This window comes from Dermacentor variabilis, chromosome 4 (assembly GCF_050947875.1).
Source record: "Dermacentor variabilis isolate Ectoservices chromosome 4, ASM5094787v1, whole genome shotgun sequence".
Classification (NCBI taxonomy): domain Eukaryota; kingdom Metazoa; phylum Arthropoda; class Arachnida; order Ixodida; family Ixodidae; genus Dermacentor; species Dermacentor variabilis.
Window position 1 is genome coordinate 206893293 of NC_134571.1, and position 27027 is coordinate 206920319.

Here is a 27027-nt window from a genome sequence, read left to right on the forward strand (position 1 = left end):
ATTTTTTACAAGAGTGCATTTATCTTTTCTGCATGTTCAAATCATAACTGCTGTTCTCCACTGAAGTGTGCTGTGGCATCACAGCATGGAGCAACATTGAACCACTTAAAGGCAACCCCTACTTTGTGCCTAATGTTTTTCGTGGCACTAGATCGCACAAAGATGTGGTACCCACATGTCCTTCCAAATTTTATCTATTGGTGCTGCCGCAGTTAAACGAAAAATTCTCAGTGGCTATCATGTCTCGGAGATCAACCGCATTCTAACGAGGGCACAATGCAAACACCCTCATGTTCTGAATAACTGTGAAGATCTAGGTGTGCACATCAGAGAAACTGACGTGGTCAAAATTAATCCAGGACCCCACTGAGCCTGTGTAACTCTGGGATCTTAAACCCCACAAATCAATCAAATTGGATGCCACCTTTAGAAATGGGTACGGTTGCCATCTAATTATTCGGACGGCTTCATAGCACTGCTACTCGCCTCACAGACAAAAGGTATCAGAATGATTGAAATTTTGAAGCACATTACACTGTGCCGTTCGACAATTCAGACTCCGCCAGCAATGCATTTAATTTCTGCCATAGAGTCTAGTAGAGAGCGCTTATTATTTTCTATAACAAGTCACCGGTTCCATTTAAAAACTGAAAATAGCAATGCCACGAGATAAGCCATGCCTATCTTATAAGTTGTAGAAGCTACAATTGTGGCTCGTTTTGTACTTTCTGCACTTACATTATTTGTTCCTCAATGTGTGAATAACAACACGGTGCCAGGTGGGTTCTTTGGCTGCTATTACAAATTTTTGTTGCCAAGAATCATTAAGCGGTTTTAATCTGGCGCCAACCCCACCTTAGATGTCTGTACCTTGTTGGTTACAAACCAACAAGGTGCCACACAGTGACAGCTGAAAAAAAACAATTTGGCTATCGGAGCACGGCTGACGTCTGTTTAGGTTTCTAGCAGATGAAAATTTGGTGCCCCGGCCCCCCATACATTGATTGTACTTTCAACTACCTGTAGCGACAGCAAGATAACGGCTGAAATAGACTGGCCAGGTTACACGCAAGCATTTACAGGTGTACATGTACAGGAATGTGATGCCAAGCTTTTCTGGCCGCTTGTTGATTAAAGACTTATTCCTTAGGGGATCTATTATTTCGGAATCTTGATTGTTTGGACTTTTAGGCAGTCCTCACCAAGCCTGAAGTTGGCAACTACACAAGCATGGGCACAAACGTGTCACAGCACAACAGGGGAGCATAAAACTACAGATCACTCACTACAAACTACATGGTCACTCACTGAAGGAAGTCAAACTTGATGGTGGAATGCGCAGACTGAATGAGTGCCCACAGGCACCAGAGCATGCACGAGGCCTGGAAAGGGACAGAGAAAATTCATGTATGGACAGTCTCCTCCACCAAAATAAAAGCAGTGGACACAGTGCTATGCAAAATAAAAGTAGACAATAAGAGAAGCAGCAAAAGTGTGGCCCGATTGGTCACACATACCTGCATCTACCCTCTGTTTATTTAGTTATCACAGAAGCCTTAGTACCAACAAGGCATTATGGGGGAGGAGACAGGGGGGGCTTACACACTGCACAATATGGAATTATAGGACATGTACAGGTAGCACATGCACATCAAAAGCAAGTTTTAATATTGGAATTTTAAAAACCATATCGCATCAAATAGTGGACTTGAAAGAAGAAAAAAAAAAGCCACATGTCACACTAAACAACATCCATCAAATGCTGGAATTTAAAAACAAGAAAACAAAACATATTCTAGCAATAAGGAAAAGACATTTGTTAGAAGTAGTGGTGGCAACACAGTATGGTGAGCAACTCTATGTTTAAATTGTGCATGGCAAAAAAATTTCTAAGCCTGTCGGTTCTGCACTTTTATTCTCTAACCTTATTAAGTTTACCAGAAAGATGCGAGGCTTAGGTGATCGGAAGGACATAATTCTTAGAGGCAGAATATCTAGCAAGATAGTATATAGCAAATATGAGAAATAAACCGGGCGCTTAGCATCCAAGCAATTTCCTGCTTTTTAAAACAAAAATTCAGGTGCTTCACAATTGCTTGCACAGGAAAAGTGAGCATCGTTGACCCGCACACCATCTCCTAAGAAAGACGCGGCAGTCATCATCTCGTGCAAGCTGTATACCATTTCTCTATGGGATATAGCTAGGGCTCAGTGTTTTCGGTTTTAACAAAAAAAGAAAAATGAAAACTTTATGCAGACATTTTTTTTTCTTTGGGAACTTGGTTTTAACTGAGGAGACTGTAACAAATTTACCAGAGCTAAGAAGGCGACTGGTTTCTGGCTGTGAACCTGTGTGCACTTTGCTCCAAGGAGCCTAGCATGGTCAGTCACCTGCAGCCTATGCAATCCTCACTTCTTGAAGTGATAGCTTTCTTTTCCTCTTCCTCTCACTTTGCGGTTTGTATGTATACATGCTTTTGTGGCAATTTATGCGACTTTGAGCGTGACCTTGACACATGCACCTGTACATGCTGACGTGAACATTGGGCCGAAACATTTATGTGACGCATTCAAGTTTCCATAGCGGCCTCCAGTGCAGAAACGCACCAAAAGTGCCCGAGGATGTGCTCAAGGGTGAGGGGAGTTGGCTCTCGGTAACACAATGAAGCACGTGCAAGGGGGGTAGGGGTTGTAAGAAGGCGCACGGCTCGGCCGTGGCTTTGCATGGCTGTAAGCGTGGCCAAGCGCTTACGCAGTCGTGTACCCTGTTTTATAGGTCATCCGCCGCGTGTGTAATGAGTGGCCGTGCTGAGATGGAGTGGCATCACATAGGGCTGTCTTCCCGCGCATTTAGTATTGGAGGTTGCGTAATCTAGAGTTTCGGTGAACTGTTGGAGTGAGAGGCAGACGAAGCATTTGCACCCCACTGCCGGCGCTTTTCATGATAGTGCTGTCCCAGTGCGGGTGACACTATCAGCTGCGGGGGCAGAGTGCATGCAAAAGCATGGCTGGCTTCGCTTAATTCGTACCGCCGATGTGAAGATACATCGACGTGGCATGAAGTCGTATCATTCGTCATTGACTCCTGAATTCTACAATATCAATTGTTTTCTCATTCAAATTAGATTTTTTTATTGCCCGATAATTCGGAAAATTCTGCTGCCCCTTTCCATGTAATTTGCATAAAAGGTCAAATTTCAATACAAAGAAATTTCGATATAAAAAAAGCAAATTGCCGATTTAACTACTTCGTTATATTGAGGTTTAACTGTGTATATAACCAGCCATCAGAAATGTAAGTTCATATATATATGAACTTAAATTTCTGATGGTTGGTTTCAAACTTTGTTCCCTGAGCACAGAGGCCCGAGATCACGAATGCACGCATAAAATGGTGGAATAAAACACCTTTACAAAATTCACCTCTGCAAGTCAGTGCTTTCAGACATTTGGCATGCTAGGTAAGTCTCACTGGCACAATTTACTTATAAAATGTGAGCGCACACTTCTTTTAGCTGACAATAAAAAAGGACGTTACACGACATCTTCATCGATGAAATTCGCTGCACCTCTCCCGTCGTACTGTGACACTGTGGTGCATTCCTACAAGGTCAAGCACATTGTGTCCCATGATGCCACACATCTTAATGTCGAATATAATTTTCGCTTGGTCTGTAAAGTCAACCATGGTGGCTGAGGGATTGTTCGTCAACTGCAGCATGTCTCTTGTTGTAATGTGCCATTTTGTCTTGCTTTCTCATCAAAGCTTCGCGAACACCAATTCCCACAATGCATGAGATTTGCATAATTTTTCTTATTGCATCCCTTTTGTGTGCCTTGCAATGAAAACGAGACACAAGATAGGAAATGGAAGGGGAGTGATGTACCCTTGGTTCGGATCCTTGCAGTGTTGGATGTATTGTAGGCAAGTTTGTTGATGGCAAATGGGGTCATATGTACCGTATTTACATGATTGTAAGTCGACATATTTTTTTTAATTTGAAAATTTAAAGTGGGGGGGGGGGGGGAGGTCGACTTACAATCAAAACCAAAACATGGCACCACTAAAAAATAGAGACCAATGAGATATCAGGGGAACTACAACGTAGTTACAATTTGATGTTTGCTCAATGGTTCTACCCGTAGCTTTTCACTATCTCACGCATTTGTTCGCTTATCGGGAGGGTTTTTCAGCATTTTTGAGAGTTTTACAGTGCACACAGTACTCATGGGGGGGACGTCAATAGTTGATGGAAGTGCCGCTGTTCCATTCGTGGCGGCACCCTCAGAACAGCAGCACTTGTGGGGAGTATCGATAGTACCACTCACATGTTTCTTTTTCCTTGTACATCTTATTTTGACACGCTCGACTTGACTGCCGGCTACATGCTACTACCATGCTTCCTCAGTCGTCATGAGTGCTCCAGGCCCACTAAACATTCGGCACTTGTTCACAGCAGGCTTCAAGAGGGCTGCCATCCTTTCCGCCAAAGAAACAAATCGCTGTGCAGTGAGCTGCAAGTTCGATGTTTCTGAACAGGTGGTGCGAGAGTGGCGACTGCAGCGAAGCGATATTTTCACCTGTGACGGCAGTGAAGAATTTCCCACGTGCCGAAGCCTGGACGCTTTCCGGAGCTGCAGGCCAAGCTTGCGGCGTACGTCCCTGAAATGCGTGATCAGTCTCTGCCAGTGAAGTGTGACATGGTCATGAAACAAGCCCAGATCTTCGCCTTTTAAGAACTTGCTCCGCCGTGAGTACAATGAGTGGCTGGCGTCAGAAGACCGCGAATTTACGCCAACCGGACCTGTCAAAAGAGCCTCCCTGACGGCTGCGTGTGGTTGGGTGCATTCGGCATGGGCTGCTGTCCTACAACATGTCGTGGTACGGTCGTTTGTCAAACGTGTAATTTTGCTGAATGACGATGCGCTGTGGGACCGCAGCAGCAATGACGATGGCAGCACTAGTGAAGACGAGTAGTCCAGTGACCATGTCAGCTACTAATAAATTTTTGTTATTGTATGCACCCTCGGGTATGCTCTTTTTTGTTTCCCTGTCACACGCGATATGAGGGGTTGACTTACTTTTGAGTTGACTTACAATCGTGTAAATACGGTACCTTGTCATATCTGTGGTGCCTTACTTTTTGGAGCTCGGAACCACCCGCAAAATGTTACAAATAAGCTAATTCATTTTTGTTGCAAATACCAAATGCATTGTAATTCCTGTATAGTCGCATCCCTATATGACATTGGTCCCTTCGTATAGATTGCTCCTCAAAAACTTTGTTATTCTGTATATTAGATGCAACTGCACTGTTGAATAGCAGGATGTGTAGTTATACAGCACGTTTCGGCATTGACAAAATTAGCGAACCAGGCACTTGCCACACACAAAAAGAAAAAAAGAAAGGTAAGGTGGATGCAACAAATCATCCATTAAAAGAAGCTGGTGAAAGTTATATATATATATATATATATATATATATATATATATATATATATATATATATATATATATATATATATATATATATATATATATATATATATATATATATTGGGAAAAAAACGCATTTTCAAATGAAGAAAAAGAAACAGAAAGAAAGTTGCAGTTCTGCTCAAAAGGTGAAGCATTGATATTGACAAACAACTATTAGACAACTAAACAAAGTAAGATTCATAGATTTATTAACCATATAAATTGCAGTTGCCGTTTGCTTACTACAATTTAAATTAACAAGCATGGCATCTCTCTCGCTCTCACACACACACACAAACAGACAGAGAGAAAAACATGAACAGATCTTATTCGATGATTGCAAACGCTCACTGTGACAGTGCTGGCACAATGGAAGAGCACCAGCATCGGAGAGCGAACGTTTCGAGCTGCTTCTCACTTCAACGTGTGTCCGACATTCGAGATTATGCAGCCTCCAGCACTAGGTACGTGGGACGACATTGCATGCGAAGCGACCAGCCATCCGGTTCACCCAGGCTTTGCACCTGCCACAGATTACCTCCAAGATATTGCGAGTGGCTTGGATATGCACTCAGCTGCATGTACAGCCATGCGTAGCTACAGCTGCGGTAGAGGAGTAGACGCATCCTTGCCCGCCCTTGCCTCTTCCCCCGAGCACACATTTGATCACATGATCTCCAACACTGGGCTCACAAGAGGACAGCACGCATCGAGCCCCCATCCTTGCTCCTTGCCGACTCGCCCTTGCAGGCTTTCCCACAAAGCAAAAAAATCTCAGAGAAGCCTTGGCATACAATGTTTATCGTACATATACATATTCTATACTCACACTATAGCAGCAATAATAAATAAAAGGTTGTTTTACACATTCAATAAAATGCTACTTGTGCTTTTCTGTTCGATTCATGGATAAAAAAAATTTCTTGACGCTACCGTTAAGAACGATGCGAGTGGTAGAAAGGTTTTGCTTTCGCCGGGCCCTGCTCTGCTGGCACAGTCGCATCTCAATAGTAGTAGTTTCGTTATCGCTTACTGCTGCACGGGCTTTGCTTGCTCACGAAACTTACTCTAACTGCAAGTTGGAGAAAATGCCGCGTCCATGTGATGTCGTCGTATGCCAGAATGGTGTGTGCCACTTGACCAAGAGCAGCTGCAGCAATGAAACCGGCTTGGCTTGCCAGTGGGTGGCACAGAGTGAACCTCCAGCCGTACCTCAGCAAGCACTGAGCTGATGTTTTGCGTAATGATGCTTTGTCCGCATCACATTGTGAAGTGTCTAGCAGGACGACACCAAATTGGCATCAACTCGTTGGCACAATTACAGTGCGGCGTTTAAGCGGAAGGCTATTCTTCACACCAAATCAACCAACAACTTAACAGCAGAGCATCATTACGGCGTTTCGGAAAAATGCATACGAAGTTGGCGGTAACAAAGGGTCAAGCTTTTTGGATGCGCAGGATCACGAAAGTCCTTCCGGGTCCCAAAGGAGGGCAACTATTCTTCCAATGAAGTTGTAGAGAAGTGAGTGAAAGAACAGCAGGACAAAGGCCTGCGCGTGTCCTACGAGGACATTCAGGTGAAGGCTCACAGTGTCGCACATGAATTGAAAATCGCCTGCAACGTGTTCAAAGTTTCGGAAAAGTGGGTGATGAACTTTATGTAGAGGAACGGGCCAAGTTTCAGGCGTGCCACCATTTGCCAGAAGCTGCCCAATGCTTACAGTGAGAAGAAAGAAGCCTTCTTAGAGTTCATCGGTGAGCTTAAGGCACAGCACGCCATCACACACTGCCAGATCGGTAACGCCGGTCGGACGCCTTCTGGCTCGACATGCCAAGCAAGCGGACTGTTGTGGTGAAAGGTCAGCAACCAGCGCGCGTAATGACGACGGGCAATGAGCACAACCAATTTACGGTAATGCTGTGCTGCACTATCGATGGCCACAAACTTCCTCCTTTCATTGTGTTCAAATGCAAAATGATGCCCAAAGAGAAATTTCCCCCACAAGTGATCGTTGGCGTGAACAAAAAGGGTTTTTTTACTGAGGAGACAGTCCTAGAATGGTTCCGCCTCGTCTGGCTCCGGCACCCAGGCACTCTCCTAAAACTAAAAAGCGTGTCGGTAGTACTGGACTCATTCCGCGGCCACATCATGGAACACGTCAAGAGAGCCGTGGTCAACGTGGAGTGTCAGTTGGCAACTATCCCAGGCTGTTTGACTCATGTTCTTCAGCCTTTCGACATGGAATTAAGCAAGCCATTTAAGGATCGGAGAGGAGCACTCTACAATGAGTGGTTGGAACAGGACGATAAGCGCCAGTCACCAATGGGCATGTAAAGTGGGTGCGCAATGCGTGGTATGGTCCGCTGACAACATGGAGCATGAAGCTTTTTGTAAAGTGCTCAATCACGACAGCGACTCAAAAATTGTTTGCGCAATGGCGCAAACATAGAAAATGCTTGTAGAAGCCCAATAAATGAATTTTTTTTGTGATTGCGGCCCATTTAAAAAAAAAGTTATTGCGTACATCTTTCTTTTTTTTTTCCGTCCTGGAGGTCGGAAGTTGGGGGGGTCGACTTATATTCGGAGTCGATTAATATGCAGCAATACAGTAAAACTTTGTAAATTTGACCCTTCTTAATTCCGAAAATCGGATAATTCAGACTCGTCCTTTGGTCCCGGCAGGCGCGTGCATTACTTAATGCAATGAAACTCTCGTTAATCCGGATGTATATGGCCACACATCGGACAAACTCAAAGCTTAGTGGGCGTCAGAGTGCCGCAAATGTGTGACATAAAACAGCAAAAATGGTGTCAGCATCCACCAAAATGAAGCAGCAGAGTCTGCATCGCCATAGTCATCAGGGTATATCATACGTGAATGACAACAATGTCAGAAAGCTTCGTGCCTAGTTATGCCTCTAAAGCCTTTATTGCTGCATTTACCGGTGCGCAGAACCCCGCGCTGGCCACGTGCCTTCATGACTGCATAGTTATCATACATGATCACGGCGATAGCAGCCGTGGTTTCGTCCATGGCAGTTGTAGCATCATTTCGGCTCAGTATGTGCGTCGGCCGCATGCCTTCAGAACCGAATGGTCGCCATCTACGATTGCGTCGACAGTGGCCGCGGTTTCACCCGCAGAAATTGCGACAAACAGTAGTTTTATTTTGACAAGCTTTCGAGGATAAAAAGCACCGGCTACATCGCAATGGACAGTGACCCCCCCCCCCCCAGCTCATTCATTCAGTAAATAAACGCATGTTGACACGGTAAGCATTTGTTTATTGTTTTCTTGGTACCCTCAATAATGCAACATTCGGTTAATTCGGAAATTTTTTTTCTGTCCTGTGAAATCCAAATTGGTGAGGTTTTACTGTATACGATAGCCTTCTTGCATTGTCGCATGTGAGTGCCACCTCTGACAAGGCTTAACGCCATCTTCCCACGTGTAGTGGCTCCTCTATAAGAATGTGTGCATTCCTCATAGTTATGAGCAGGAAGTTAGTGCTGTGTCTTGTGTCACTATTACTATCTGTCTTCGTCCTTGCAGCACTACTCAATTTCCCAGTATCACAGACCAACCGAGTCCAAACTACTCGTATTGGTGAGTAATGTGCGGCTGGCTGCTAAATACAAAGACTGTGAACACATCCCCCCCTGCCACCATTGTGGCCCATTCTGACCATTCGTTCACTCACCAGGGCAAACTTATTCACTTGGACGTAGAGGACCTCAACATCGTGGGTGGAGGCACTCTCACCACGGCCTGCCAGCCTGTGCCACTCATCCAGGTAGTGCTGCAGCCAATTGAGCTGGAACTTGCGGTCTGGATAGAGGGAGCTGTCGAAATGCTCCACACCTGAAATGCATGGCACAGCGAAATGACAACGAACCAGAACTGCTTTTCAAAAGCTCAGGCTGGTCTGCTAAAGCAACAGTCAAAATGCCACCCAAATGTCTGCCACACTGTTTTTCCAAGTAAGATTTGGAAATTCTGACCCAGTATGAAAAGAATCAGAATTGATATCTTATGGAATCAGATTTGATAACAACAACGCGTACACCGCAGTGTATACTTTACACCAACATTCAATGTGATGCTTAACCAGTGGGGACTGGACTATATAACTTCAGATTTATTTCAGGAAAACTGGGTTGTCTTAAAACTGAACAAAATATTTTTTTTTTAACAAACAACCTTTATTTGCACCATGAGTTAATGCGGTATTATTATTGTTCCTGTCATTTTGGTTGTCACAGTAATTCATGAGCTGAATTGGGCAGGATGTGTGATATCTAATAGGTTGAAGCAACAGGTACAATTAGTGGCTGTATACTGGAGTTTGCACACAGGGTTAATTTTCATAACTCACAACACAAATTATGTTTAGTTAAGGCACCTTTGTCAGGCTTGGCTGCTGACTATATTGCTTCTTCTTTCTATGCATAGTGGCTATGGCACTGAGCTGCCAAGCACGAGGTCGCAGGATCAAATCCCGGCCACGGCGGCCGCATTTAGATAGGGGTGAAATGCAAAAACACCCGTGTACTTAGATTTAGGTGCACGTTAAAGAACCACAGGTGGTCCAAAGTATTCCGGAGTCCCCCACTACAGCATTCCTCATAAAATCCATTAATTTTTGCTTCTTCTTTCTTTTATTTTTCACCAAACAAAGCATAAGACTCTATTTGTGACTGAAGTTTCACTTTGTGATAAACAATATAAAAGTATATCACATGTGAAGAGAAAAATGTTCAACGAAGAAAACGGAAACGTACCTCCAAATTCACAAAAGTGGTTTCCAATGTCTAACGCCTGGTAGTTGTTGTCAGCATATTCGAAGTCAATGAAGATCACTCTGTCTGGAAAAGTAGATGGAAGTAGTAGATGGAAGCGGAATGGCCAAACTTGATTTGCCAAAAGCACAGTCATGAACCAATACTGTGACCACGATTTGACGAGAGAAAAAAATATTGCCTAGCACCAATTTTCTAGAATGCTTTCTGCAAGACCCCGAAACCAATATTTTAGGAACGTCTGAAATCTATTAACCCTTCATGCTGAAAACTAGGCTTATTGCATAGTGCACAGAACACGATGTGCACACTGTGACAAATACTCGTAATAACAATTTATGGGCTTTCACATCATCAATCTGCAGCCGGGCAGTAGTGCATAATTTGTAGTGGAGAAATTGACTTTTTGCCTCATGGTCATTGCATACGATTTTGCCGTCTGGCCCTGCAGCTGCCATGACTGAGAACTAAAACTATTCTGTTCAGAAGCAGGTCATAGCACTAGACTCGGTGCACGTAACCTCTGCCCGAAGGTACTGTAACATTGTGCTTGCATTCTTTTATATTTTGCAACCAACGGAGAGGAAGCCAAGAACGACAGGGCATGTGCAATCCTTGCAGCTAAAAGCAAGAGGACTACAAGAACATGAAGGAGACATGCAAGAAAGGACTGCCAGGGGCACAAACCCTGACGGCCCATGCCTGTTACCTTGTTTCTCCTGGTAGATGATGTTCTTGACGAGCAGGTCATTGTGGCAAAACACAACAGGTGAGCCCAAGCCCGACAGGTGCTCCTCCAGTAGCGACACCTCCAGCTCCAGCTCTGCTCTGCTTGGGATGCACGACACAAACCTGTGCGAAGACAGGTCAGTCCAGGCTCACGACGACCACTGAACAAGAGCAGCGCAGTAAGACACGTGTGGTGAAAGTAACCTACAAAGAAATTATTTCTGACAATGCCAGCAATGATGACAAGGCTCGCTGCTGAAGTGGCTGACTGCTGAACTTACAGGAATAATGTGAGCTAGAGACACTAGTGGCTCTAGCTAGAGTGACAGACTGCACATGTGACAGCAACTGAGCTTTTGCTTTATGCCGCCGAGAGGTAACTTAGTTGTGGAGAACATCGTAAACAGAGACAGCATGCTCCCTTCCTAAGTGTAGCACACTAGCAAGTAAAGTGCAGCTGCGTGAAACTCGTTTGTCACCCCCCGTTGGGAGTAAGAGTCCTGCGCTGTGCAGTGTGTCTGCAGAGGTATCAGATAAACAAAACCAAATTGAACTGAACTGAATCTGAAAGGTTATGCCCAGCTGTTTCTCGAGAGTGACACAGAGAAGGTGCCACATGCCCATAAACAGCATTGATGCAGCGAACCCCTCTGCAGAGGAAGCCAATAACTTATTTCGTTTTCAAATGCAATGTAATTTGTTTTTATTATCACTCATTGCGTAGTTTACACAGGTCACTGTCGAGATGACGTACATCAGCAAGAGCTGTTTTCTCATTTCCTCAGTGGTAGTGCGCTTCACTCACTCCTATTTACATGATCTTCCCTCTTGTTGAAGCTCTGTTCTCAGCAATGGTGATGTATTTGTTTTTGTTCAACATTCATCAGTCTGGCCTGATTTGGCTTTTGCCTCTGGTGTTTCTTTATGCAGAAACAGGGACTGTGGCTGGATGCCATACTGCTGTTCAATAACAGTTTGTGCTTCCTTCAAGTAAATAGAAACATTCTGTACATTTCATGCAAAAATGTGTCATTCGAGGGCAATATGAGATCAGTTCACTGCAGTCAGAGTGTTTCATTACCAGAAAACCGGGCCAAATTGTTCACAGCGGAATGCTGCCATGTAGATTTCTATGCAAGTCATCGTCCCTATCCACACTAATGTGGCGGTGGTGCGGCCACCTGTGGTTCAATCTCACAGTGAATAACAGAAAAAAAATGCACACTTTCTCATACGACAGCACTGCCCTTCTTCTCCGGTCGAATTAACATCTGCACTTCTTGTGACAGCCTATTTCTTCATGCGCTTGCCGACTGATTGTCCTACCATAGCAACTGCTTTATTGTCAGCCAGATGCGTTCACTTGCTACTTTTCTTCCGTAACCAATGCTGAATACAGCATAAGCAGATCAGCAAACAGAAGTAAAGGCAATGTTTTGAGGCATGGCATAAGTTCGGATATGAGCCAATGTGTGATGCCCACAACATCTACATCTATCTTTACTTGCTTTGATCAAGAAGGCATTTCTGCCTATTGTGCAATTGTGTTTATGACACTTTGGCCTTTATTTCACACAAGAAGCAGTTCAAATGAGAAAGAATACCAACCGTGGGAACTCCACGCAATAGGATGTGAAAAGAAAATGTAAGCATGCAACAAACCAAAAGACAGCAAGGAGCCGTGCATGCTGATGTTCCTTCGACAGCCTTCACAGGCAGCCACACTGGATAGCGGTGCATAGTGCAAGGAGCATGCCACGGCAGACATGCTGCTCTGTTCAATCACTTTCGTGTGATGAAACTCTGCTACTACTTTAATTTATTGTAAAAAATACGCATGAAACAGTGCTCACTAGGAAGTGCCCTGCAAATGTCATTAGTATGAATGAACTTTACTATATACAAAAATCTTACACACTCTTCAAAGCCACTTCTAGCAGTCTGTAATGTGTACAAATCACAAAGCTTAGCTGCACATGACACTACAAGTTGTGAGGCCGACTGTGCAGAAGCGCATTCAAAGATAAGTGCGCAATCAGATGACTGCAAAAGCTTACTGTGCTATCCCAAGAAAGTTTTGTCCGGCAAACGGTGTCTGCAATGCTCCATATGAGCAATCACTTCAAATATGTTTACTTTATTGACTTAGTGAGGTCAGTCAGACTTTTGTAATGCTGACTACTTTTGCTAGTCACATGGTGTTCCCCACACTAGCATGCCTGCATACTCGACAATGTAACAACACACAACAGTCCACCATACAAGCACAACAGAAATTCAAACGCACGCACACGTGCATTCATCAGTAGCAGCAATTCTCTAGACAGTTCTCCTCAATTGGGGACAAGCAGACAGCATGCTGTTAGCAGAAGATGAGTCAGTCTTGAGAAAGGAAATGGAATGACCTAGCACACAGTACTAATGCACAACACTTTTTTAAACTAGCACAACGTAAAAGAAAAGATATAAAGCAAAGATTCGAACTGCAACTGGAAAACAAGCAGACATAACATGAGAATGTAAGAAAGAGAGAGAGCATGACAAGCTCTTTTGCCAATCAGTGCTTCAACTGGAAATCAATTGAAGCACAAATTTAGATAATACTTTTCCTGGAGACTCGCAACACCTATGTTGCAGCAATGTGCCTTGTAAAGAAGCACCATTGCAAAAGCTGCTTCAAATATGACCACGTATCTATGCACATCCACATACAGCAGCCCCAAGGAGGATCGCTTTGCAGGAGTGAGAACACAAAATATTGAACACCTGCAAGCAAGAACATGCACCACCAAAGAAACACAATAGGGTCATTCTACACCAACTGTCCCAACCTTGGCGCTCGACCATCAGTGATTTCTTTGAAAAAAATTGAGGACTATCTATTTAAAGCAAGAAGTCCTTCTATAAAACATTTTTGCGAAATAAAAATTTTCAGCCCCAATAGGAACATGTGAAGTTCTTTAGAAAGCTCGAAAGTATGAGTCGTAAAACGCATTGTCAAGGAATTTTATCTTCTCAAATTAGGCGAGCAAACGATTTTCCCTTGAGAATGAAGATAGGCTTTTCACTTAAAAAAGGTGTTATCAATCTTTACGTTTCCGTGAGTTTTTTATACGGCACTAAATATGCAAAATTTGGTGCATATTGGGAATTTTTTTGCAGAAAGATAACTTTTACCGAAAGGTTATATTTCAGAGTAAGTAAGTTCCATCAAGTCGTACTTTAAGTGAAAAATAATTTGGGATGAATATAACGTGAAATGGCCTGTACAACTGGTGACAAAGTTGCAAAAAAGTTAGTTTTAGCCTATGTTTAGTCGTAAATTTAGCATTGAGGTGGTCGGGGTAAAAATGCGCTAAATAGTGTATTTATTAGAAGCATCCATTGTCTACAAGCTGAGAAACTTTTGTCAAATTACTTTTTGTTTTAAGCAAGAAACAATTTTTTGAATTTGTGTTATACCGGTCTCTGTGCTTGCACGTGTTTCCCCTTCATAGGAAAGCGTCCTAGCGATAAGAAGAACTTGCGCGGACGCAAAATTTCCCGAGTCAATGGTGGAACACCTAGACAAGATAATCAGCTCCTCAGGTTTTCACTTGAGTGCTTTATTAGAAATTACTAGCCTAGTCAATTAAAAACGCGAGCCCCAATAGAGCGCATTTAACCAGATGTCGCCGTACACCGATGGCCTGCATAGCGTTGTCATGCGGCATTGGAAAGTTATGCCGGTGAGTACAGAGTGCAGTTAGGTACACTAAGATTTAGAAATGGGCGAAAACGTTGTGAATAAGAAAACAATCTGTTGCTTTATTACGGCAAATATGCAGCAAATATCAGCCAACACAATCATGTTTTAGCGACCATGTTGACAATGATGTCAGAGGAGTGATGTCGACTCGTCATTAAGTGTTTTGGCATGCTTAAGTTCAAACTACTGCATTCAAAAAGATGATGGAAAGAAATAAATATGTTTAGTTGCTCGCCCTCTCAGTCTTTCTTGTTGTTAAATGTTAAATTCAGATCAAATGAGGCAGTCCGCTGAGCTTTGTGAAGCGCAGGATTTAACATCCAGTCTGCGATAACTGAAGAAAAAAATGGAAGGCTCGTTCCAGCTATCGACTGTAAAAAGGCTGCGCCTAGAATCAGCGGTTCTGCAGCTCGCCAGAGCAGATGGGCGCGAAGTTTGAACTTTCATTGTTACAAACTGCCGGAAGTGTGTGCTACCGATGCGCGTCAGAACAAAGCCTACAAAACTTCTGTAGCAGTTTTAGTGAAGCAGACACGCTCCTGTTTTTTTTCCGTGGCACGTTGAAGAAGACGACGAAGAACCGTGCCGTGATGCTTGAGTGTATATGTTGCTGGTTGACACTCACCCTCACAGACCCAAACACAACTTTCAAGCTTACACACCACACTCCAAAGTCAGCTTGTTTTCTGAACAAAATGTGCTGCGAAAAAGACACCGGTGGAAAAATCTTATCTCACTGTTCAGAGACCGAGAGCAGCAGCAGAAGCTTCATGAGCATGATTGCTATGGCAATGTTGACATTTGGGGTACCCCTCCCAGTGCTCCTTTGCGAAAAACAGCACGTGACTTCCGCCCCATTCTGTACAATATGTTCATGCTGGTCGGGGCCTGTCCTGGGTTTCCTTCCTCCATGTCGGATGCAATAAACGTGTGCGAAATAAATAGCATGGGTTTTTTATTCCTGCATTCCGACATATGAGAGAATGGGTGCGACCACTCTAAACACACATTACAAAAAAACTATTAAGACTATTAAAGTGCTGTTTCCAGGAATAGGATGGGCAGCACCCGTTACAACATTCCAACAGTCAACTGTGTGGCTCAACAATGATAAATAGAGCACTCGTGTGCATGAATACAGTTGCATAAAATAAGGTCCGTTACAGTTGTTGCAAGTTAGAGGTTTCAGCAACAGCTGTTCTTCAGCGAGCAACAGGGTTGGGAGCAAAGAAGCAAATGTGTGTCAAACGCGAGTCAGAACAAGAAATAAGCCTGCCAGGATGTAATAACAGAAGCCAAAGATGCAATCAAAAGCAGTGCCAATCACAGCACCAGGATTTCGCACAAAGAGCCAGCATTAAGCCGGCTTCCGTGTCTCCTCCAATACTCGCCTCTCGCTAAATCCATCAGGACAGGCAGGGCGGCCCACAGTATTAGTGTTGTTCACAGGAGTAAAGCAAAGAAAACAAAACAGAAAAATGTGTTGTAACTAAACATGTTCAAAGCAAAAGACAGAAGTGAAATGAAAAAAATAACAATAAGAACATGCCACAACATGTAAGTCCCTATAGGGAGGACTACAGTGCCCTTGGAAAGAGTATGAAATGTTTTGCGTAATCTGAGGCTAATCTTTGTGCAGTGCTGAAACACTCACTCAGATTACACTGCTTCTTCCAATGCTGTGCTTTGACTTCTTTGCCATTAATTGTTTGAATTCTCTGTGATAACCATGGCTCCAGTAAAGAAGTATGGCACATTTTGTTGGAATGCCTGTCTTACAGAGGTGAAGACATTCAGTGTTTTAGTGAGATGAACTCATTTTCCTAGAACTATTAGAAGGCACAGTACTAGGTCCCACAACTTGTTCCTCAAAGCAACACGACGCTTAGGTTTTATATTCTTATTCCTTCGGGACATGGACCTACCTGACAAGCTTTAGGCCATCATCATCTGTAGGATTCTTTCTATACCCTTAAATTCTTTTCCGCATTCCCTTTCCCGCCTCTCCTCCTCCTCATAGAACCATTTTGTCTCTGACCCACTTCCCTACACAAGTAGGTTTTCTCTGGTTTTCATTAAAGAGCTTCTGCTCTTTCTAAAGGGTGTTTTATTTTTAGACTATACAGATTTTTGATAAGACGGCTACAAGCATAGTGAATGCAGCATCTTTTCAGAGGAGTTCCTAGGTGAGGCGGACATACTCTGCTGCAAACAACGCAAGTTTCAGAACACTAATCAACAAAAAATGTTTGAACTCTTTATTAGAGCCTTGGTGGTTGTTGCTTATATAGCAAATCTTGAGGCAGTCACATTTTAATGTGCCCCCATTTTTGGAAATGTTGAGAATCACACCTGATTCAAGACAATCATCATTGAATTTCAGTGCTTAATATAGGCAATAACGAAACCGCGCGCACCCTGCAGCTACATCGGGTAGAATCCCTTGTGACAAAGTTTGAATGATGGCATGTCGTGGCACACACTGACATGGGAGGTCGCAGCAAATGTTCTACAGATTAAAATCTGCTGTACCAGTGTCTGCCACGACTGGCCACAACATTCAGCTTTAAGAGGAAGCTTTAGCCCGGGCCCAATTTCCTTACATATAAGGCTCGCACAAGACAATGCAACTACATGTTTATGAACTATCTCCTCGCCCACTCACTATAATGCAACTTACAAACTTGCATATTAATATATTTTTGGAACTGTAAAGGCATCTCATTTATTGTGTACCTGCTTGTCCCAAATAGATGTCATTCATCCCAGCGTAAGAATGGGGAACTTGAAAGACAGCTCTCACACAGTGAATGAGAATGACACTCAAGAGTTTTGCAATCAGGACCAAGAAAGTGCAAAACGTAAACTGAAGGGAAAAACAGATGCGCGAGCATAAAAAGGTGTTTGCTGCCAATAAAGGAGAAAAAGGAACAGCAGTGTAAAAATAAAAGAAAGAGGGTTGTTAAAACAAATCAGGAAAATCAGCAGTGAAGAGGTTCTTAGCATGGCCTAATCATATTCACACCGTTCAACAGTCTTATTTGAATTCAACTGGATCCTGAACCCCTTGAACGTGCCTCAACGTGTGAGCACAGCCTCCTGCATTTTTGCAACACCATCCTGAACAAGCCGAAATTGATGGAAGCCAATGGCTCATGGTGGCAGTGGTACCTTCCCAGGCATTTTACTGCAACAGCAGATCTAAGCTCAAAACTGATTTTGCTCTGTTCGCCTGTCCTTTCCGTGATCCTGATAGAGACAGTGGCCTCAGTCGTCATTGCAACGTTGTCAAGCCACCTTGGCATCCCCAGCTTTGCATCAGCATGAGGCAAAGAAAATGAAAATGTGGCCCACCACCACCGCTGCATTGCTTGCACTGCAGAAATTAGAAGCCCCAGCAAGCTGGGTTACATATAGAGCCACATTTTGAGCCACAAAGTAGAGTTAGTACCCACATCCCTGTTCTGTGTAATGAAATAGTAAACCCCGACCAGTACATACTCGGTTGGTTAACAAGGAAGCTTGAGAAGAAATTAAGGACCATGCAATGAGTGATGGAACAAAAAATGTTAGCCGTAAACCTCAACAGACAGGAGGACAGCGGTGTGGATTAGAGAGCAAGGAGGGTAGACGATATTCCACATGACATCAAGATGTGTAGGGCAGACAGTCAGTGGTCAATCACAGTTACAGAGTGGGTGCCAAGAGAAGGGAAGTGCAGTCGAGGATGCAGATAATTAGGTGGGGCAATGTAATTAGGAAGTTCGCAGGTACAACTTGGAATAAGCTGGCGCAAGACAGGGGTAAATTGGAGATCGCTGGGAGAGGTCTTCGTCCTGCCAGCCATCATAAAAAATAGATTGATGATGATGATGACTTCTATGTTGTTCATCCATTCGTGTTTCATGTCATGCTTTTACATCGCTGCCACTGTGTGTTCTGTCAGTCTACAGAGTGCTGAAATTCGTGACACTCAAAACTCAGTACATGAGCAATTTTGTATTCCATCCCCAATAGAATGTGGTCACAAAAGCCGGGAATCAAACTCGCAACCTTTTGTTCCGTGGCATTCGTGCCTCCCGAGTGAGTGGTGCACTTTTGCACCTACTTGCCACGTGGTGGCTTTTCGTGATGTAATTTTTCTGGGCAAAGGTTGACCGCTGAAATGAGAGGACTGCACCTGCTTGAGTAAGACAGCCCCCTTCTCTTCCCATCTGTTATACCTTGCTCTTTTCAATGGGGCCACTGCTGGTACACATAGCCAGTAGTCACGGTGCCAGCAAATGTTGACCTTGCATCACACTAGCCTGCTAGCATCGCAAAACACAGTGACAAAGCAAAACTTCTGTGTACCCGCACCATGTTGCCAGCGTTACACGAAGACCCGTGGCTCAGTCACCAGAGACATCTAGTGTGATGGAAAAGCTGAGAGTTTAGCTTGAATCGAAGTTTTGACCATCTACTCAGCACTGGGGAAGGAGAACGGGAGTAAAAAGAGAAAGATAGAAGTGTTTAGATGAATAGAAGTGGTGGTTTGAATGAACATGAACATCAAAGACTCTTCAATGTCTCAAATCTAGACAATGCTAATGCAAGAATTCGATGACAGTCTTTACAACATCACGCTGATGACACATGTCCAGCCAATGTCCCATGAGAATATTTTTGGGCAGAGGTTCGTTGCTGAAATCCAACAAATCATCTGCCAGTGATTCTACTGTGTACCGTGGGAAGATGCACAACATGTGTTCTATAGCCTCAGTCACTTCTGTGCATGATGCAAGCACAGATACACCAACAGCCATATAATGGTTGTCAAAGAGGCACGCATAAGTAATGTGTGAGTCGACCCAGATACAGTTGCTGTGACAACGTTGCTCAAAAGGACAGACTGGTGGGCTAGTTGGCATGTCATTATTTATGCAGTAGCACAAAAAGCACATGGCCGTCTGCTCCTTTCGCCGTCAGTGTGCTTATAGCACTACTGTGTTAAGGGGGACATGGTGTTCGATAACAGCTTTCTTATTTCTTCGTGGATTTTTATGAAAATTTGCAGACTTATCAGTAACGTTCCTGTGATACTACTGTATAAATTTCATAAAGCTATCTTTAGAACCTTTCTTTGTATATTATTTTTCTCTTTCTGGCCTTGTTCCAAACATGAATCCCTTAAAAAATACGACAGAACACTTGTGCAAAGCACTGTCCATTCTAAGATGAATGGTTGAGGTTGTGACATTCTTAGATTTTTTTATTTGCAGTGCAATTTTTTTAGTTCTCATAGTTTAAGAGGTGACTGTACCACAGGCGTTTAGGCTGTGAGCAAGTAGCCGTATCGTTAATTGTAGTAAAGTCAAACTGCAAAAGCAAGAGTATCATGCCCTGAACAGTACGTCCAGGAATACAGGCAAAAAAACGGAACTGAAACAGACCTAGTGGTAACGAAGAAATCAGTGGTACAAGCAAGCAGGAAGCAAGATAAATCATTCTGAGAAAAAGGCTTTCAAAGTTTTACCTTAGATTTTACATTATCAAAAGGCACCAGGGTTGTAGTCTTGTGTCCTTTTCAGTGCGCGGCTTCTCGAGTGCCCTGCCTTCGGTTTGATGTGCCTTGCTTGACTTTTTTTTCCGCAAGACATCCTTTTCAGCTGCTCTGCGAAGAGCATGTTATCCCGGTTGCAGTCCAAGTATTGCACAATACGCAGCATACGCATGGCATGCCCCAGCATTGTATTTGCAGACTGCCTCATGGACAGCTGTCTCTGTTGCAACCAATAATGCGTTTTTATCTTTTGGCAGCAGCGATCATATGACCGAATGAAGGCTTTCAACAGCGTTTAGTTTTTTTTTTCCCTGGGCAACGGCTGAGGAGCTGCATGTGAGAAAGGCGTTGGTACACGGGCAGCAATGCATCGGCAACATGCTTTCCAAGCCGGTACTTGTGAGGAGGTGGAGACTTCTTCTCTGCTTCTGCAGCCTGATGTTGGCACCAACTTTGGGGCCCCTGCGGGCAAAGGTCATGATGGGGGTCTTCATCGGTAGATGTTATATGATAATATGTTGCCATCACGGCCTTTTGCATGTCTTGAACATTGTCATTGTCATGCAGAGCCATGCCATAGTAATTTGTCAGTTTCTTTATTAAATCTTGAGTGAGGCCACCTTTCCCTCCAAGAGGTTGCCCTTTCTTGCCTTTTGTGATCAGAGCATGCAGAGCCGTCCCCTTCCTTTTCTTGACATGATTAATGCAGTCCTCCTTTGTAAATTGAACAAATCCATAAGTCTTGTCCTGCCAGAGTGCTACAAAGGTTCTACTGTCACCATCAAAAACAATGTTTGTATATCACAAATCATGTTTGCTAAGGGACCTCCTGAATAGAGTCAACACTGCTTCAACCTCCATTCTTGTTTCCATTTGTGTTTCCATTTGTGTGCTTTTGTGTTTCCAACCTCCATTTGTGTTTTTTTGGCAGACGTGTGATGCTTTCCAATCATCATAGCCTTCATCCCCTTCTTTGGGGCCAAGCGTGCAACCATGGCATCGGTTTAATAGGACCACACAGTTCAGCACCAGTCCTGTCAAAAATTTTATTACAGTGCCGACACCTATGTGGGATGTATGGCCACGTGTTAACCATGTCCCATCATAAACCACTGTTATGTTGTTATTAAAGGCAGAATCCATCTCACTGTAGACACTGCGCACTGCCACCACAGCATCAGAAAAAATATTGGCAGCAGCTGTCTCACTGGCAGGTCTGAACTCAGCCTTGAGAGGTTTCTGAAAAGGTTTATGATGCAACCCTCTATGGGAGACATTCATTATTGACCAGAAATCGGTCAAACCTGTTGCCCCTTTGCCAATACTTTTAACAGCCTGTACAGCTCTCATATTCACATAAAAAACATTTTCGACCTTCCTTTCGCGGCGATGACCACCCCTTCGCGACAGCGCCGCAAAATGCGCACATCAGTATCATTTGCACTGCTAATCCATGTCTTGTTCCCAGCTGAATTGAAAGTCCTGGTTGGGAGCACTGCTGGCACTTAGATTTTCCGAGAAGCGCATTCAGGGCAGTCATTTGAACGATGAGAAACTCTTAAGCTTGTTCGGTACTGGCAAGCACCTCGCCTTCACCCGTCAGTTCCATTTTCCGCACGGTCGCTGGCACTGAACTTAGTTTTGCTTGCACTTTCGCAGCGACCTCCCGGGAGGCTTTGGCCGATAGAAGACGTGGTTCCAGGAACACCTGAATGGTGCCGCCCGTACTTGTAGGTGGCGTAGCAACATCGTGCGAAGTGCCGAGACGATAATCAGACACATCCGAGGCGCGATCGCTGGATGCATCTGACGATGTGGAATGCGGCACGACAAGCTCAACAGTGTCACTGCTGCTCGCACGAGATGTTTTGCCCGCGTAAGAAGTGCCAGAGAGTGACTCCTCAACATCGTCGACACAAGTAGCTATTCCGCCCGCGTGTGAATTGTGCTCGGCAGCGGCTCCTGAACGGCATCATCTGCACGCGTACGCATCCTGCCCGCATGTGGAGTCCTCGGCTGCGTGTCTGTGACTTCTACACTATGCTGCACAGTACTGCCACGCGATCTTGACGCAGTCTTCTTCATCGTTGGAAATTTTCGCTTACGAGTGCCGTAAGCATGAGCCGTCTTGCACTTTAGCGGTCACCGACCCATGGTCACCAGTAAACTTCCAAAACTACGCCCCGCAAGCACTGATGAATGTGTCAAGCTGATATGTCCAGAGTAGCGTATCACAACACAAACCAGCTTACAAAACTATGCTCCTCACGCACTGACAGCAAGCCAATATGTACACAGGCGCATACCAAAACACAAGTCAGCTACGTTCTGCAAGTACTGGCGATCCTGGCGAGCCGAGATGCAACGAGGCGCTTATCACTTGTGGAGTCCACTGGCGAAACTATGCTCCGTACGTGCTCACGAACAATGCGAGGTGATGTCAAATGTGCGAGCCAAGGGCAATATTACATGTAAGCTTCTGAAACTATTGGCGGCGAGGAGTTATGGAGTCGCCATCTATCGGAAGCGGCTCGCTGGCGTAGTATGAGGGATCACGTGGCGCACTCCTCATAGGTTTCGCTGTCAGCGCTCACTGAAAACACCACGCGCGAGCTCTTCCGGACATTTCTGTAAGTACTTTCGAAACGAGAGAAGCTTTTTACTGTCTAAATAATAATCTTGGGAAAACTGAAAGAGCACAATCGTTTACAGACGCTATCTCTTTACCGAATACGTACAGTGAACGCCACTGCGCGCGGTCGCCGCGATGGAGTCTCCTGAACCGGCTTCTTGCGTGAAAGGTAGGTAAACGCTGAGAGCATACTACGTGAAATATGTTCTTATAGTGTTTGTATAACTAAATGGAGCGTAATAGAATGAAGCCTCAATGCAGCGATCGCACAGATTCGCAGCGACCGACTGCGCGTCTGCATGCTTGTCCGCGCACTGTTTCGCTTTCGCCGCGTGCCCGTTTTCGCACTGTGCCATGAGCTTTAGGCCGCAGAATATGAGCATTTGACAGTATACAAGCAACCATTGTTGCGTGGGCGCTATCAGAGCTGTTCAAAAAATAATTTCATTGTAGAGACTTCGACGCCTACGGGGACTGTGATGTGCCGTCGCGACGATTCAATTTTTTTTTTCTTCTAAATTCTTTTACCTTTCAATATTATTTCTAGAGTTGCGTCACACTATATGCTTATCGGTGTTCTCAGCGTGCGATTTCCCGCTGCTCCTTTTTTGTAATCCAGTGCACTAATTCATAACACAAACATGACCATATGCATGCTTTCTTTTTAATGTGCATCTTACCGCTCCCTTTCCACTCCACTGAACTTGCCAGTATCTATAGCATCGACAAGTTCATAGACCAAACCTTCGTGACATTACTCGGGCAACGGACTCGGGCGAGCGTCTCAGTGCGCGTTTTCTGAACATCACAGACACGGCGCCGTAGCAGAAATCTTCGTCGCGTCTGTGCTTGCTGGATAATCGAGTTGTAGCCGATGTCTGTTTGCCAGTTTTATGGTTTGCGAGCAAAGCTTCACGCGGCTTCTTGTCCTGCGCCTACGTGTGAAGAAGGCTGACATAAGCCTCCGTTACGTACGTCCGGCACTGCGGCACCGAGCAGTAGCCTACCATGTTGCGCGCCTTCAAAGGCAGCCACTACCTACTGTAGTGCTTTCAAGCGTTGTAAAGGAGACACTCGAAGCGGGGAAATCTCGCCACTAAATGAGGACCGCAGTGTACGAGGGAATTTAAACTCTCGTTTTCAGCTCGCTTCGGCGCTCCCGAAGCAGCCGACGCGGCCGCTATGTCCACGTGATCCCTCCTAGCACGTCACGCCGACGGTGACGCCAGCTTTTCCAGTGGTGGAGCTCGAGGCCAATACACCGCACATACAGACGACCATCACGCACTGAGAGGCACGGCCTGCACGTGGCGGCGTGGTAGCAGAGGACACACACCGCCAACGAGACCAATGGCGAAGCTCCAATTGGCCCCGTGACGGGCGTGGCCAATTGGAGGCCTCGGAACGGCCTTGAATAATTTCCTTTTGTGCACTTGCTTCTGAATGGAGGAGGTGGCTGGTGCAGCAAATTTAAAGATGGAGAAATGCACTTTCCAACATGGGCAAAATGGTGGCGCTCAGTTGCGCCGTTGCGGAGATATTGTGGCTTGAAAAACGCTGTTTTTTCACTATATCCGCGTAATTTTTTCGTCACATTGGCTGCTACAAAATTTTTTTTGAGCACTTCTACATGGTTTTCAGCGTTCATATTTCAGATAAAAAGAGAGTTACAGAATCGAAATATGTGTTTTTCAAAAATCTATTTTTTGGTCATTTTTCGCAATACGAAAGCCGCATCCTCCCGCTGTTTGGCCTACTTGTTTCAATGCTGGTTTTCAAGAAAACACGCCACTTCTGCCGTTTTTTCCTGGGCAGCCAAGATAACTGACGTCTCTCATAAGCTTTACTTCCTCCATGCATAGATCGAAGTAGTGAATGGTACCCACTTGTCACAATAAATACATAGTATGTTGTACATTAAATAAAACATGCTTATATTAAGCAAGTGATATGCAGTAGAGACCTTGGCAGTATCAACACTGAACTGCCAGAAAACGGGTGCACTGATTTCAAAATAAAGAAGCAAAACCATATAACCAACATTTTAAAAATTAGTGAGGTCAATATAACGAGCTTCCATATAACGAAGTATTTAACATTTATAACTTTTCCATGAACACCATGCCTGTTGAAGCTCAATATAACAAAGTGTGCTGGCACATAATTTCCTTTAATCGAAATTTCACTGCCATTGCAAAGGAGTGCTGAGACAGTAAATGAAAACTGCTGTGAATGCAAATAAAATTATGTGCGGCTGCTTATGAACACAGCTCTCAAATCACATGCTGTGTGACACAGAGCGTACGTAGCCGGCATGCCCCATCTTTCAGGTAATCTGCAGTAGCTGCAAAGTTTTGGCGAGGTGAGATGGCTGTGCCTTCATGTGTGGTGTCTTCCTGTGTGTTTTGTGCTGGAGGTTGTGTAATCCTGAGTTTCGGGGATGTGTTGAAGCAAGAGGTAGACTAAGCGTTCGCTCCTGACTCATACTAAGCTAACCTCACTCATACAAGAGCCAACTAGCCAAATTTCTTTTCAAGAGAATCAGCAATGGTAGCTTTTGAGGTTTGGGGCCTTTTGCATGAAATTACCCTTATAGGAAATGTTCAGATACAGCTTTCAATTGCATGACAGTCAAGTTTGCTGTAAGCATGCTCTACTGTAATAGCTACTAGCAGGGCCTTTAGCAGGATTTACTTGAATAATGAATACACCCTCTAAAGAGTCATCAAACAGTAGTGCTTCTTTTTTCCTCGCAATATGACTGCAGGCATCATTCTCCTACCGTGAAAAATGAATGTTTGCCATCTGGTACTGCTGTAGCTGATGTGTGCTTCTGACTTATTCAAAAAATATGCCATGAAATAATGCCTATGTGCAAAATTCGAGCACCACTTGAGCCAGCAATTGATTTGGAACAGCCATTTATACCCAACTCCCTCATTTATGCAACATAATGCATATGTATGCAAGGCAGACGTGTGCAGGCAGCAGTGCCTACCTACCTGAGGTTCTTCTCAACGTCATCAAAACGTGTGGGCACCAGGCGGAGGTACTTGTGCAGAGTGGGGAAAAGAGAGGGCGCCACCTGTCCTCCTTTGCGCAGCTTCACAGAGTGCATGCGTGCTAGCGTCTGTGCTATCAGCCTGCAATGACGCACAAATTGCACCCCAGAACTTAGAATGCAGCTGATGTGGGTTCATGTAAAGGGACAGAAGGCACTTCCAAGGAGCAACCACATAGTGCTAACTTAACCAATCTTGTTGGAAAGTTCTGTAAGCTTTTACTGCCTCCCTGCAATGAGCAATGTGCCATTGCATGAAAGTTCCGCATCACAAACAGAAAGAAGAAATGCATGCTCTTAAAGAATGCACTCCCATTTCGACCATGTTAATGATTTTCCATGACGTATAGGGATAATGAAATCATGGAACTCCATGATTTTTTATTAATCCATGCTGATGTGCTTGTTGTATCTGCATAGTGCCCTTTGAATCAAGTTTCCATTTAAAAACATCAAGGAAGATAATTTGTTGCAAATCTCATAACACACAGTACCCATACCAAAAGGCGTAGATGGCCACTAAAAGGAAAGTCTCAAATACGTCCCAAGATGGTGTTAGCTAGCCTGAAATACAAGCATGGCCTTTGAGATGTCTATAAGACAACAGTATTAAATATCTTGCTGACCAATGTACCCCATAAAAACTCGATATAATGAACACATATCTAGCAAATTATTGTATATAATGAAGTAACTCCACCATTATGAAAATTTATTTTTTTCCCTGATATCTGCATGTATGTTTATAATGAAGGCATTTTCATGCCTGATGCAACTTCATAAAGCAAGGTTCAACTGTTTACTCTGTCTAGTTTGAATGTCTATGAGCAAGGCATCTTATCTCTAAGAGAGTCTACAGATTTTGGACTCCACCATTATGAAAATTTATTTTTTTCCCTGATATCTGCATGTATGTTTATAATAAATGCATTTTCATGCCTGATGCAACTTCATAAAGCAAGGTTCAACTGTTTACTCTGTCTGCTTTGGATGTCTATGAGCAAGGCATCTTATCTCTAAGAGAGTCTACAGATTT

At 44.1% G+C, this 27027-nt stretch overlaps 1 protein-coding gene across 3 annotated transcripts in view; it reads right to left on the bottom strand.

Annotated features, from left to right (window-relative positions):
• Nucleotides 1–27027, bottom strand: part of eas (ethanolamine kinase 1) — an 81096-nt gene that overhangs the window by 10935 nt on the left and 43134 nt on the right. For 2 of the 3 annotated variants that reach the window (XM_075690856.1, XM_075690857.1), the window contains 5 exons: nt 25933–26073; nt 10989–11131; nt 10262–10345; nt 9181–9341; nt 1309–1382 (listed from right to left, as the gene is read on the bottom strand). In XM_075690856.1, coding sequence (XP_075546971.1) covers nt 1309–1382; nt 9181–9341; nt 10262–10345; nt 10989–11131; nt 25933–26073 — 603 coding nt within the window. The remainder of the gene's footprint in view (nt 1–1308; nt 1383–9180; nt 9342–10261; nt 10346–10988; nt 11132–25932; nt 26074–27027) is intronic. The other variant, XM_075690858.1, reaches the window with a different exon arrangement.